Genomic DNA, 12487 nt, shown 5'->3' on the forward strand with positions numbered 1-12487 from the left:
ATTTGAGCATTTGATGAGCGTGAGTTTCTCGCTGGAGTGAGACTCAGCCTGAACGCTCAGCAGAAGCCGGAAGGGACCGGACAAGTCTGCTACCTCCGGGTGTATACGACTTAATCTCAGCTCCGTCCATATCCTCCGAAATCGACGTTCCACAGAGCCTCTGGTCAATGCTTCGTGTCCATAGACCAGCTTCCGAGCGGGAAAGGCCCCACCTGCCGGAAAGTGATGATTCATTCACTGACGATGTAGCCGTTCCGCCTTTGCGTCCACTAGTACCGAGACCCCCTCGAGGCTCCTGGCTCTCGGATCTGTTCCGTATGGAGCCGCAGTCACCTCTTGAGAAGTTTGCGATCAAAAAGGGAAAGATTGAGTGCTTACGGAAGTTCAAAACCCCCCAACCGGCATTTGTAACTGCTGTTGCTCGAGACCGCGAGGACTCAGAGCAATACATGCTGGTCGGCCAGCAAATCACGTTGGAAATTGCACCTCCATCGTCTTCGTTAACAATGACTACCGGTTCTGGAAAGCGCGTGGCCCTCGTCTTGGACGAGACGCAGCTGCCGGCATTCTCCGTGTTCTCTCATCTGGCGTTTTTAAGGCCCTACTGCGATCCATATGAGCGCTTTCGGGGACACAACTACGTTGTGGCTTACGCTCGCAACCTGAGATTCCCAATTGTCGCGGAGATGAACGAGATCTGCAGTTTCTATCACCTGGTCTGCCTTCTCCGCGAGTTCCACATTTCTCTTAAAAAGCGCTTGGGATATTTGAAGTCATCTCCGTCTACAATGTGTTCGTCGTCTACGGAAGTCGACCTGTGACTGATTTCTTTGCCTTGAGTATTGATAGCAACAGTATTGATAGAGCCAAATGTGACATCCCTTGAGACCACGTTAGATTTGACGATTTCATGGCGCTGGATAGAGACCCTGAACTTCGGGAAGACGTCAGACGCCTCGAAGAGGACTATCAGGCCCTCTTAGCGCAAAAGGAGCGCGAGGTGTATGACCAGCAAATGAAATCCCAGGATCTTGATGCACGAATTCAAAAAGCCGAGGCTGAGCGAGACATTCTGCAAGCGGAACTCACCTCCTTGAGACGCGAGCCTGATGTCTTGAGGGAGGTTGCGGCCGACCCCGACAAGGTGCTCGAGAAGTACAGGGCGGACGAGTTGGAGCGATGGCGAGTGCTTGAGTGGCAAGAGGCCAACGAAGAGCTCTTAGCAGCAAAACATGTGAGGGATGCGCAGCTCCAAGCTCTTGAGGAAATGCTTGAGGAGCTGAACGGCACTGTGGAGGTGGTGGAGGCAGAGAAAGCGATGGTTGAGGATATCGTGTACGAAGAGATGAGTTCTGAGACATTCATGGTCATTGGCCGTTCCCCAAGTACCTGCTCAGAAGACGAGGATGAGGTAGTACAGCGGTACTTCCGTGTGTACGATAAACCCGATACGTGGCAGGCAGGACTTCGACAACTCGCAGACGACGTTAAAGCCGCTGGTCAAGTCACTATGAACCGCCTGACAGCCTGTGGCGAGCACCTTCGAACTGGAAGCACCGACAAGTACGACCCCCAAATGATGCATGGATTTCTGTGTGACCTCGTGGGCGCGACCTCGCCAGCGCATAACCTAGAGAGGTGCTATCTGTGTCTCGCATACGACTTCAGTGACCTTCCAGTCCTCGTGTAAATGTACCCTTCAACGCGCGTATGTAACTGCTTAAAACTCCTGTTTCGGATGGTGATCAAGTTGACTGCCACTACCACTGCTGGTGGCTGCGGTTGTAAGCTGCCCCAGAAAGCACTGACCTCGATCCTTGATGGTGTCCCGCAGGTCCCAGCCGCAGCACTTAGCTTCCCCGCCCTAAATGGTTTTGAAGGCAGTGAAGATGCAAGTGCTGTCCAACTTCCATCAGGAGGCGTGCTGCTGAACACAACAGACTTCTTCACGCCCGTTGTCGATGATGCCAAGGACTGGGGTCGGATCGCCGCCACTAACGCCATCAGCGATATCTACGCCGTCGGAGGGCAGCCAGTAACAGCTTTGGCAATGCTGATGTGGCCTGCCACCTTACCCCTGGAGTTGGCCACCAGTGCCATTGCCGGCGCTCAGGAGAAATGCGAAGAAGCTGGGATCTGTATTGGTGGCGGCCACAGCATCACGGGCCATGAGCCAGTCTTTGGCCTAACAGTCTCGGGCTATCTTCCCTCTCCTGACCAAGTCATCCGCAATTGTACGCCTTGCGATGGCGATGTGTTGTGCCTGACCAAGCCTCTGGGAACTGGGGTGATCACCACAGCCCACAAGAGAGGTGCCGTGGACCACATCTCCCTGTCTAAGGCCATCAAGTGGATGACCACGCTCAACCAAGCAGGTCAGGGCCTGAGAAGCAAGGTGCCTGCCGTACACGCAATGAGTGACGTAACGGGTTTCGGTCTGGCCGGTCACCTCTTGGAGATGATCACTTCGCAATTTCAAGCGCGCATCACGATGGACGCGCTTCCACTGATGGATGGATTTGAAGGACTGCAGACCTTTCCAGGTGGCCTATTGTCGAACCGTGCCCACTACGGAACTTCCGTAGTGGGACAACACCCTCTGCTACACGCGCTGTTCGACCCGCAGACTTCAGGCGGGCTGCTGATAGCCGTGGCCCCTGAAGGCGTCCTTGCGCTACGAGACGTCACACCCCTATGGGTGATTGGGTCGATTGAAAGCGGTGACGGAAAAATCTTTGTGGAATGACAGTAAATTTACTTCTTCATTTTGCGACGATTGACAGCGGTGACGGAAAAATCCTTGTCGAATGACAGTAGATTTACTTCTTCACTTTGCGACGACGTACATGACTGGTGTCCACGGGACAGGGGCAGGCCGCGAACAAACCGCGGTCCATGACGCTCGCCATGACCCACGAGTTATGTAGCTGCTTTTGCTCTTCTGGAGTAAGTCGCACCTCCTCGTACTCCGACGAGGAGGACGAAGAGGACAAAGAGGGCGCTTCTGTAGGCCCCTCGGTAATTTCACGGCGGCGGCGACAGTTGTCCATCCAGATTCGTTTCGCATCTAATTCCGCTTGGCGAATGCGCTCGAGCTCCTCCGCTTTAGCGACGTTCTCCAGATGCCTTTGACGGGCGTGACAGCAGTGCTGGAAGCGGGGACACGTCCAAGTGGGAGGTTCTGCTGTTATAGGGAGGTCCACGGAGGGAATTGTGCGTAGATCCACCTGCATTGGGGCGCTCATCATACCCTCATCGCTCGACTCGTCAACGTAGAAATCGGGCAGCAACTCTGGTCTCCCGCTGCGAGTCTTTTGGTCAGGGCTATCAGAGTCACTCTCCTCTGAAAATTGAAGCAGGCGCAGATCTATGTCATCTGAGCAGCGAGGTGTGCTAGGCCACGACAGCGAGAACTCTGACGATCGAGGACTCATCAATTTTCGGATATCCTCATCGGTTAAGGTCGTATCGTGAACCAGCCTAGAAAACCGCTCTTCCAGCCACCTCCTTTCCATATCGAGATACTCTTCACCAGTGAGATCAGCAGGAAACACAGGGCGAGAGGGGGGCTTGGGTGGTCCCCAGATGAACAACACCACTGACGTCCACAGACGAACCATGACTGACCACAGCCAGAGGATTAGAGGGCGGAATAGCATCAGATTCGAAAACTACCGAAATATCTCTTTTTTGATTCACAAAAACCGATCCAGGTCCGACTAGAACCCTGCTCAGCCCAGAAAAATCCTTATTCACTAAACATACCTGCTGCTACGAAATCGGGACAGACGGACGACCCGGCATCTAAGAGGTAGAACCACGTGGTTACGCGTCATTGATATTATGCTCAGCACAATAGCTGTGGGGAGAGCATAGTCAGATAAACTATGTAAATTTCAACACGTATGGTCGCTTCTCTGAAGACGGTCACTGCCAGCGAAATCAAGGCTCTTGGCATCTCGCTCATCGACAACACAAGCCTCAACCTGAACGACACCCCGCATGACATCTCCGCACTGGTTAAGAAGTCCCTAGCAGCCAAACCCTACACTGCCGCAGTCTGCGTGTACCCCGCTCACGTCAAGCAGTGCGCAGAGGAGCTCAAAGGTACTGGAGTAACCGTGGCCACAGTTGTGAACTTCCCGCAGGGCGACATGGCTCGTGATGAGGTCCTGGAGCAGACTACCTACAGCGTGCTCGCTGGAGCTGACGAGGTCGACTTGGTTGTAGACTACAAAGACATCATCGAGAATCAAGACGGCGGCTTGCGGCGGGCGGAGGAGCTCGTGCGGGCTGTGAAAGGTGCATGCGGCACCGCCATACTGAAGGTCATCATTGAGAGCGGTGAACTGAAGGACGTGGATCTCATTAAGGAAGCCTCGCGCGCTGCTATTAGTGGAGGCGCGGACTTCATCAAGACCAGCACAGGAAAGGTCCCAGTGAACTGCACTCCAGAAGCGGCACGAGCGATGCTTGAGGTCATCAAGGAGATGGGGAAGTCAGTAGGATTCAAGGGTGCGGGGGGTATTAAATCCTATGACGACACCAAGTTCTACCTTATCTTAGCAGAGGATATCATGGGAGAAGGCTGGGTAACGAGAAACAACTTCAGATTCGGCGCCTCGTCACTACTGGGGGTTCTGCGTGACGGAGCGGCCGCGAGTGCCGGCTATTAACATAATTCGTGAAGTTTCTGTGCATGAGATATTTTGATGCTCTGTGGGGTTGCACATTGCACACGGATATCCGTATTTCCAATGCGAGACGAATCGTCAGACGAGGAGCGCAATCGTACGCGATTTCCCTTCTACCCTGTCCACGTGACGCATATACCTGCAACGTATGCCCTTCCACAGTATGTTGTTTATTAAATGCGAGATCTACAACATGCTCCTCTCCCACATTTAGTCACAGATACGCGGATGATGAGCAACGGCATATGTGTCCTACGTATCCATATGTCTACTCCACTCACTACCTTTCCTCCGAGACGGACCACCGTATGCGACGCGGTTTGATGCAGGCCTGCCAGTATTCGGAACAGTTCGTGCCTTCCTCCCGGTCTCTGCACGGCGTCTCCGATGGGCGGCGGGACGGGTGGCGGCCTCAAAGCAGTGCGTCATGCAGTAGCTCTCTGCGCTCAGTCCGTCGTGAGGGTACCGTTGCGAAACCTGGACAGCAAAGTCGCCGACGCCGAAGACGTCGGCGTTCGTCCTCCAGCTCTCTCTCGTGCGATAGAAGCTCGTCTCATGGAGGGATATGGCAAGAGATGCAGCGACATTCTATCCTCAGCCCAGCCCGCGACAACAGGTCATTGTCGTCCCTGAGTGACTGGTCGTCCCTAAGCGACCGGTTCCCTGAACCACCACCGTCACGTACGAAAAGCAGCAAGGAGAGCCCCTACCGCTCGAGCGGGAACCGCTCGCGCAACCGCTCGCGACTGCGTCAAGAGTCGTCGTTAAGCAGTAAGGAGTGCGCTTCTGATGACTTCACTGTGCTGGCTGCCACGAATTTGTTGGTGATTGACGACGTGGCTGACGGAGTCAGCATGACATTTCGGTTCAACGCTCAGTACAAGAAAAAAAAAGGATCTGACGTGAAGATTGCAATTTTGGGTAACAGGCCAGAACTTGGAGATTTCACTGCGCAGGAGATTAAAAACATGCATCACGACCTCAGGGACTGGCGGGCAGTAATCCTCCACAATACCAACGACCACATCTTGAATGAGGGCGATCGTCGACAAATCCCTGTAATGGAACTGGATCCCGAAGATGCTGGTAAGGCATGCACCTACTCAACCACCGTCAAGTTATTTCCTCCTGTCGAACGGACTGAAATCGTTGTCTATCGCTACGTTGTTGTAAAGGATGATGATGATTGCGAGTTCGCCCATCAGTGGACTCTGCACGACATTGACAGAGTGACGCGGAAATTAAAGGGCTGCTGGCAGCGAGTACTTCAGGCGAAGGCACGTAGGAGCTCCCACCTGCTGGATGTGGACGATAACTGGATTATTATCAATGAGAACGATTGCAGAAATCAAGGAGACCGCCTCACGTTGGAGGCCTTGCCGAAGATACCATCAAACCCCTATGAGATGTCGTCTGACGACGATTACGAGTGAACTGGGATTACCAGATGAAAAGCCTAGAAGCGCCAGTACGGACTGTTACCAAACATGAAAGGTCTAGAACACGTCGCCCATCCCTGTGTGGCGATTGTCGAACCCCTGTTGTCCTTGACCGTAGTACTTGCCGGCGCTGTCATGGGGAAACGGCACTCTTGCGTTCTTCTGTTGAGGGAGGGGCGTTGGGATCCTTTCGAGGTTCGCGTGGATTTTGATCTCTTCCATAAGTCGCATGTCCTGGAGTTCTCCTGGGTTGTAGTCTCGCATGTGCACTTGCTGGTAGCCTGGGTTTATGAAACCTTGAGGCATCATTGGCATTGAGTGGAGTCCCTTGTTCCTCTGTTGGCCACGATTCCTTGTTGGGGTGCGATCGTTTGAACTTCGGTCGCTTCGACCCCGACGAGAGCTGTTGCTGGTCGGCCTGTTGTTAACTGGACTTCCCAACACCCCCTTTTTCCGAAGCAGACGCTCGAGAGTGGCGGGGGGATTCTTTATAGCGATAAACTGAGGAACCTTCTTGTCTTTAACAGGCTTCGCTCGCTGCTTGGGTTGGGCCTTGTTGATCTTCTTGGCTGGCTTCGGAGCCTGGGTCTTCACCTGGCCGCCATTCTTGCCTAGACTCTTCTTCGGTTGCTTCGCAGTCTGTTTACGACCTCGCTTCATAACCTCATCAAGACTGGCGTTGAGCTTTGCGTCAAGGTTCATGGCGGATAGAAATGTGAAATTACGCAAGAACCCATATTTGATATCAGTGCACTTAACAAAATGACATCAGCGGCCTACTCACCACAAGTCAGAAGACGATCGGGCTCGTCGGTGTGGCAGAAGAACACGAGATCCTGAGTCACAAACAGGTGCAACGCCCACCTCTCTATTCCTAATTCGCACAGATTTCTTTGGCGAAGAATTGGACTTTGTCAGGCAACTGCGTAGGGATGGGGTTGGACCAGAGGAGATGTGCGGCTGGAGACAGCTTAGTAATCCAAAGAAAAAGGATAAAGGTACTCACGGCTGGTTCGTCGTAGTCTGGTATGTGGCACAATTCAGCCAGTGCCTTCAGCCTAATGATCATGAAAGGACTGAGCGTGCTGATGTCGATGTAGACGTACTCCTCGTCGTCAGTTGCCGTGGTGTCCGGCACCGCAATTTGAGGGGTTACCTCTACTTGAAAGGGCACCTCTACTTGAGGGGGTATTTCTACTTGAGGGGTCGCCGCGACTTGCGGGGGCACGGCCACTTGCGGGTGGGAGGCAGCCTCCTTCACCTCCTTCAAACTCCCGATGCAACTCGGCCGATGTGGCAGTGAGGGCCGCTCAACAGGCTCTGGGTGGAAGCTTAGTCTTGGACGCGAGGCCTGGTAGCCCTGGAGCTCGCCAGAAGCAGACGACCGAGTAACCACAGCATGTTCAGCCACCACGGAGTGAGTCATCGAATCTGACGTGCTGTTAACTGCTGAAAAGAGTGGCGATATGGACCGTTGGCGCCACCCATGCCCTACTGGCATCGTCGGCTCGGTCGTAGAGCGGTGAAGCTCTGCTGGGTGCATTTGTCTAGGCTCTCCGTACTTTCGGTCTTTGTGCCCGAAGCTGCAGCTGGAGGTCGTCCAAGCAGGGAAACCGTTGGAATACTCATCCGGTACTCGAAACGACTTCAGCTCTTCAGGGTGCATAGATCGACGTTCCTCAGGGAAAAACGATCTACGCTCCTCAGGGAAAAACGATCCACGCTCTTCAGGTAGCATAGATCGACGCTCTTCAGATAACATAGATCGACGCTCTTCAGGGCGCATAGATCGACGCTCTTCAGGGCGCATAGATCGACGCTCTTCAGGGCGCATAGACCGGCGTTCCTCAGGGAAAAACGATTTGCGCTCTTGGGAATGGCCCGGTGGCCTCCGGTCGTCACCCTTCCTCCTGACATTGCGGCTTTTCTCGTCCCCATAGGAGATATTCTGTTGAGGCTGGACATTGAGGGGGGGAGATACAGTGAGGGGGGGAGATACAGTGACATGAGGTCGCAATCGCGACGATCCCGATGGCCGACTGCGCGGCTTGGATGCGGCAGACTGCGGCTTCGTCGAAGCTGGCTGCGTCTTCGCCAGCACCTTCAAGTCGTACTGAGGATCTGGGGTCACACGGACAAAGGATGGCACGTAGGTGGCATCCTTGCTCTTGCGTCCCTCTCGATTCCGGGTTCGTGGCCGCCGTTGGGGCCTCTCACTCATATACGGTAATTTGGACGGAGGTTCCAATTCGGAAGGTTCCAGCACCTCTATGTGACCTCGTTGATGGGCGACGCTTGACGCCCATCAACGAGGTCACATAGAGGAGTGGAACTGGCCATCCCGCAGCCCCCGATTGATAATCCGACAACCCAGAAAGAACAATTTCTACGAGGAACAAACGTCAAGGAAGTAATGATAACATTAGGCTGATTTCGTGCCCTAAAACTCTAACGTGCTCCAAAATTATAAGTGAATTTGGCGATGAGTGCGCTAAAGGGGATAACGCACCGACAGTTAACATGGGCACAGTGTCGTAAGATCTTCGTGCATCCTACCGTCCTGCTTGGTGTGGTGGATCACCACCAACGACTGGTGAGCGGGTCTCGAGACAAGCGTGTCGTGGGAGCACTTTTGGGCACTGTGACCGGGACTGAAGTGCACATTACGAACTCTTACGCTGTCCCCTTTGAGGAGGACACCAAGGACTCCTTAGTGTGGTATCTGGACCACACATACTGCGAGGACATGTACATGATGTCCAAGAAGATAAACGTTAGAGAGAAGGTAGTCGGCTGGTATGCTACTGGGTCCTGCTTCAAGTCGGCTGATCTCGACATTCACGAGGTGAGAGCTGCGAAGCGGGCTTATGCAGGTTTTCCGTCGGTGGTCACCTAACCCTATCCACATTCTGATTGATGCCCGCGCCACCGAGAAGTCGGAGTTCCCAGTTACCGGATATATTTGTGTGGAGGAAGCCCACGAACATCTGACCTTCTCCCGTACTTTCGTGCACGTTCCTGTACACTACACCGCGACCGAAGCGGAGGAGGTAGGTGTGGAGCACCTCCAGCGCGACATGCGCAGTTGTCAGACTACGACTATGAGCTCGGATGTGGTGTCCTTCGTGAAGTCTATGGGAATGCTGGCTGAGAGACTGCAAAAGGTGGAGCAGTACCTGCTTAGTGTGATCGGCGGCGATCTGCCTGTCAACCAAAGCATTCTGCACTCCATCCAAGAATCCTTCAACAGCCTCCCCACGCTTGACGAAGGCATTGTGGAGATGCTGCAAACCCACACTCAAGACGCATTCCTCACCTTATACGCAGCAACGATGGTTCGTACTGTCTTAGCCGTGCACAAGCTAGTAGACGCCAAGACTACCATTGCACGCAAAGAGGTATCTACGTAGGCTTGGAAGCCGGCCTCGGTGTCGCTCTAGGTAGTGGCTTTTGAACTGGTGAGACTATGTGCTGTGTGCCGAAATTCCACGTGCAATGAGGAGTCGCCGGATGTTCAACGCTGCAGTCTTCAACGATGCGTACAGGCAGCGACTTGAGCCGCTCCATGAAAACTCCAGCAGTCGAGACCCCTCAACAGAAACGTCGTCTTCGCCGAATGACGCCTCAGCCTCAGTTGACACGCAGTCCAGTAGCTCTGAGCATGGTACCCCTGCTTCTCAAACACACCTAAGCCCCTATGTGAGTTCTGTCAACACTCCAGCGGTTGCATCCCAAAATGCCTTGACCTGCCAAAGTGTCAATGAGACAGTCATACTCGCTGTACAGGTCACGTCACGGGACACACAAACTGCAGAGGGCCAGAAAGACGTCATAGGGCACTGTAACCCCCGCGTTAATGCCAGCGCTGTGAGCACTGTAACCGTTGGAACGATCACTGCTGCTGTCAGCTCAAGTGACACTCCCTCTGCCATGCCATTAAAGTTCACTGAACATCTCTCCACTGTCGCTGTTGGTACTGAAGTTCCTGTTGCTGTGACTGTTGGAACAAGCACTGCTTCTGTCAGCTCAAATGACACTCCCTCTGCTATGCCATCTAAGGTCACTGAACATCTCTCAACTGTCGCTGTCGGTACAAGCACGGATATTCCTGTTGCTGTGACTGTTGGAACAAGCACTGCTGCTGTCAGCTCAAATGACACTCCCTCTGCTATGCCATCTCAGGTCACTGTCGCTGTCGGTACTGAAGTTCCTGTCGCTCTGACTGTTGGAACAAGCACTGCTGCTGTCAGCTCAAATGACACTCCCTCTGCCATGCCACCAAAGGTCACTGAACATCTCTCCACCGTCGCTGTCGGTACGGTTACTGAAGTTCCGGTTGCTGTGACTGTGGGAACGAGCACTGTGTTGGCAAGCACTGTATTGGCAAGCACTGGACTTTGTGTCGTTGTCGATGCGACGAGCACAAGAAATGACGATGTGCTGACCACCGGCGCTGAAGATGAGTCGACATCTGTGACTTCCAGAAGGTCGGATACTCCAAAACCGCGAAACCTGCCAGAAGATGTTGCAGCCGGCCGCATTCAAAAACATTGGTTGCGCTACAGAACCAGAGCGGTGTTCCTCATGATCATGGCGATGAGACAGGAGACACTCTAATATGACGACTAATAAAATTGCCGGCGATGCGGGCCTGGCGTTTCTGTACGCTCGCTCCGATGTGGGCCTACGCAATGACTTCCAAAGGTCTGCTGGACACGGGTAAGACGTTTAACGAAGCCCCTCCAAAAGAGAAGTTGTTTCTGCAATTGCTGCCCTCCAAAAAGATACAGATGGGAAAGAGCGAGTTGCAGCAGATGATGAAGTGGCTGCATGAGAAGACGTACGACGAAGTCGGCAAGCTCTACGAGAAGTACGCGTTCCCCCAGCGACAATTCGAGGCGTACAGACACTCAGTTAACCCAGAGAACATGGCTCTAAGCGATGGTAGCGGCTCCCTGACGCCACTATTGAAAGCTGTGATGAAGGGTGTCAATGCGAAGCCTTCGGAGGCGGATATGGGCACTGAAGACTCCACAGACTTCTCATTCAGACAACTCAGAACGAAGGCTGGAAAATAAAGTCATTCAACGATATACCGCGCGAAGAAGCAGGTCACTTGAATTCCGCTCCCAGACAGTTGCTGGTGTGTTGGTTGCCCGACATTTTGTGCTGGTCCAGCAGAATTTCCCACTCGTCTACGTGCACCGGCTGAGGTTCCTTCGGAACGGCCTCACTGTTGACGAAGGACGCGGCGGGATTAGAGTAGTAGCGGAAGTCAGGGTCTTTCAGGTCAATCATGGCGGATTTGCTTGTAATCAGTGGTGACGTACCCTCAACTTGAAGGTATATTTCGATGTGGTAAGATTGCTGATTGTTGGCAGTCATAGTGAGGTTGCCCGTGACGCGTTGCCCACAGTTCACTGCCAGCGGTGTGAGCAGCAGGAACATGATCTGAAACCAATGAGTAGAGGCGCACCAGGGTGCAGTCGAGAACGCGATGGGATCCGTAGATCCGTCAAATGCGAGATCAAACCAGCCTGCCAGACCATGCATGATACCCGGTTGAGAGAATTCGTACTCCAGAGGAATCACCATCCTCTTCAAGTCGGCTACCTGCAAGGTGCGGAAGTCAAAGTCCGAGTGATTCGGTTTGCTCATGAGGACGTTGGGGTCGAGATGGTCAACGACGGGCTGCTGGAATTGCTCTCCGACAGCTCGAGGCAGTGCCGCGCTCAAGTCTACACCATAGTAGTCTCTTTGCGACCAGAACTGAGCGCGGCTTATCATATCCTGATAAAGTGAGCAGTCGGAGAAGGGTTGCATAACCAGCCGCCCTCTTGACGGGAACATCGAGCCGCCATCCTTGAGAAATAGGTCGCGAGCGTGGAGATAAGTCTCAATCATCCTCTCGTTGAACAGGAATGTGCCAATGGGTTCACTTACGAGTGTGTCCGCACATTTAAGTTCGGTGCTGTCCAGATCATCCAATGTTAGGTCTTCCAGAAACTTATGAACCACCCTGAACTTTTCAGGCTGTAGCTGGGGGTTACCATGGAGCAACAACTTCAATGTGTGTACGATGTCAGATGCCTCCACCGCAATCACCTTTTCTGCGCCAGCCATAGCGCTGAAGAAGGACAGTACTCCGCTGCCCGCACCGACATCCATTATCGTTTTCCCACTGAACTCCGGCGGGTTCGCCATCAGAGCTCGGCGATACAACGATGTTCGCACCCGATCCTGCAACATGACCATCTGATTGGACATTTTGCTGTAGTAGTTGAAGTAGGAGTCGAGTGTGAAGCCATCGGAAGATTTTACGTGGTAGACGCCTGAGTCCTCCTTCGACATGCC

General features: G+C 53.4%; 12 protein-coding genes across 14 annotated transcripts; 8 read left to right on the plus strand and 4 right to left on the minus strand.

Moving 5' to 3' along the window:
* Positions 1–13: 13 nt before the first annotated feature.
* Positions 14–821, plus strand: KVP18_003942 (uncharacterized protein; the record flags this gene model as incomplete). Of its 2 annotated transcripts, XM_067956093.1 has the most annotated exons (2): positions 14–19; positions 48–821. In XM_067956093.1, 2 exons carry the CDS (start codon positions 14–16, stop codon positions 819–821), a joined length of 780 nt encoding a protein of 259 aa, XP_067807339.1. The 2 variants fall into 2 exon arrangements, with proteins under 2 accessions (XP_067807339.1, XP_067807338.1); XM_067956092.1 differs by lacking the exon at positions 14–19 and having other exon boundaries at positions 318–821.
* Positions 822–910: 89 nt separating this feature from the next.
* KVP18_003929 (uncharacterized protein) lies at positions 911–1690 on the plus strand (the record flags this gene model as incomplete). Its single annotated transcript, XM_067956071.1, has 1 exon — positions 911–1690. One exon carries the CDS (start codon positions 911–913, stop codon positions 1688–1690), a length of 780 nt encoding a protein of 259 aa, XP_067807317.1.
* A 48-nt stretch (positions 1691–1738) lies between these two features.
* On the plus strand, positions 1739–2746 carry KVP18_003950 (uncharacterized protein; the record flags this gene model as incomplete). The annotated part of the gene is made up of 1 exon (XM_067956106.1): positions 1739–2746. One exon carries the CDS (start codon positions 1739–1741, stop codon positions 2744–2746), a length of 1008 nt encoding a protein of 335 aa, XP_067807352.1.
* A 73-nt stretch (positions 2747–2819) lies between these two features.
* KVP18_003936 (uncharacterized protein) lies at positions 2820–3659 on the minus strand (the record flags this gene model as incomplete). Its single annotated transcript, XM_067956084.1, has 1 exon — positions 2820–3659. One exon carries the CDS (start codon positions 3657–3659, stop codon positions 2820–2822), a length of 840 nt encoding a protein of 279 aa, XP_067807330.1.
* Positions 3660–3905: 246 nt separating this feature from the next.
* KVP18_003934 (uncharacterized protein) lies at positions 3906–4676 on the plus strand (the record flags this gene model as incomplete). The annotated part of the gene is made up of 1 exon (XM_067956079.1): positions 3906–4676. The coding sequence occupies one exon, from the start codon at positions 3906–3908 to the stop codon at positions 4674–4676; it is 771 nt and encodes a 256-aa protein (XP_067807325.1).
* An 81-nt stretch (positions 4677–4757) lies between these two features.
* On the plus strand, positions 4758–6127 carry KVP18_003931 (uncharacterized protein; the record flags this gene model as incomplete). The annotated part of the gene is made up of 2 exons (XM_067956074.1): positions 4758–4855; positions 4915–6127. 2 exons carry the CDS (start codon positions 4758–4760, stop codon positions 6125–6127), a joined length of 1311 nt encoding a protein of 436 aa, XP_067807320.1.
* A 63-nt stretch (positions 6128–6190) lies between these two features.
* Positions 6191–6835, minus strand: KVP18_003932 (uncharacterized protein; the record flags this gene model as incomplete). Its single annotated transcript, XM_067956075.1, has 1 exon — positions 6191–6835. One exon carries the CDS (start codon positions 6833–6835, stop codon positions 6191–6193), a length of 645 nt encoding a protein of 214 aa, XP_067807321.1.
* Positions 6836–7007: 172 nt separating this feature from the next.
* KVP18_003943 (uncharacterized protein) lies at positions 7008–8354 on the minus strand (the record flags this gene model as incomplete). The annotated part of the gene is made up of 1 exon (XM_067956094.1): positions 7008–8354. The coding sequence occupies one exon, from the start codon at positions 8352–8354 to the stop codon at positions 7008–7010; it is 1347 nt and encodes a 448-aa protein (XP_067807340.1).
* Positions 8355–8615: 261 nt separating this feature from the next.
* On the plus strand, positions 8616–9543 carry KVP18_003940 (uncharacterized protein; the record flags this gene model as incomplete). The annotated part of the gene is made up of 2 exons (XM_067956089.1): positions 8616–8978; positions 9007–9543. 2 exons carry the CDS (start codon positions 8616–8618, stop codon positions 9541–9543), a joined length of 900 nt encoding a protein of 299 aa, XP_067807335.1.
* A 100-nt stretch (positions 9544–9643) lies between these two features.
* On the plus strand, positions 9644–10750 carry KVP18_003928 (uncharacterized protein; the record flags this gene model as incomplete). The annotated part of the gene is made up of 1 exon (XM_067956070.1): positions 9644–10750. One exon carries the CDS (start codon positions 9644–9646, stop codon positions 10748–10750), a length of 1107 nt encoding a protein of 368 aa, XP_067807316.1.
* A 26-nt stretch (positions 10751–10776) lies between these two features.
* KVP18_003949 (uncharacterized protein) lies at positions 10777–11211 on the plus strand (the record flags this gene model as incomplete). Of its 2 annotated transcripts, none has more annotated exons than XM_067956105.1 (1): positions 10777–11211. In XM_067956105.1, the coding sequence occupies one exon, from the start codon at positions 10777–10779 to the stop codon at positions 11209–11211; it is 435 nt and encodes a 144-aa protein (XP_067807351.1). The 2 variants fall into 2 exon arrangements, with proteins under 2 accessions (XP_067807351.1, XP_067807350.1); XM_067956104.1 differs by having other exon boundaries at positions 10810–11211.
* Positions 11212–11245: 34 nt separating this feature from the next.
* KVP18_003937 (uncharacterized protein) lies at positions 11246–12484 on the minus strand (the record flags this gene model as incomplete). Its single annotated transcript, XM_067956085.1, has 1 exon — positions 11246–12484. One exon carries the CDS (start codon positions 12482–12484, stop codon positions 11246–11248), a length of 1239 nt encoding a protein of 412 aa, XP_067807331.1.
* Positions 12485–12487: the final 3 nt, after the last annotated feature.

This window comes from the organism of the source record quoted next, assembly GCF_019968955.1.
Source record: "MAG: Porospora cf. gigantea A chromosome Unknown PgA_NODE_61_length_49732_cov_346.92, whole genome shotgun sequence".
Classification (NCBI taxonomy): domain Eukaryota; phylum Apicomplexa; class Conoidasida; order Eugregarinorida; family Porosporidae; genus Porospora; species Porospora cf. gigantea A.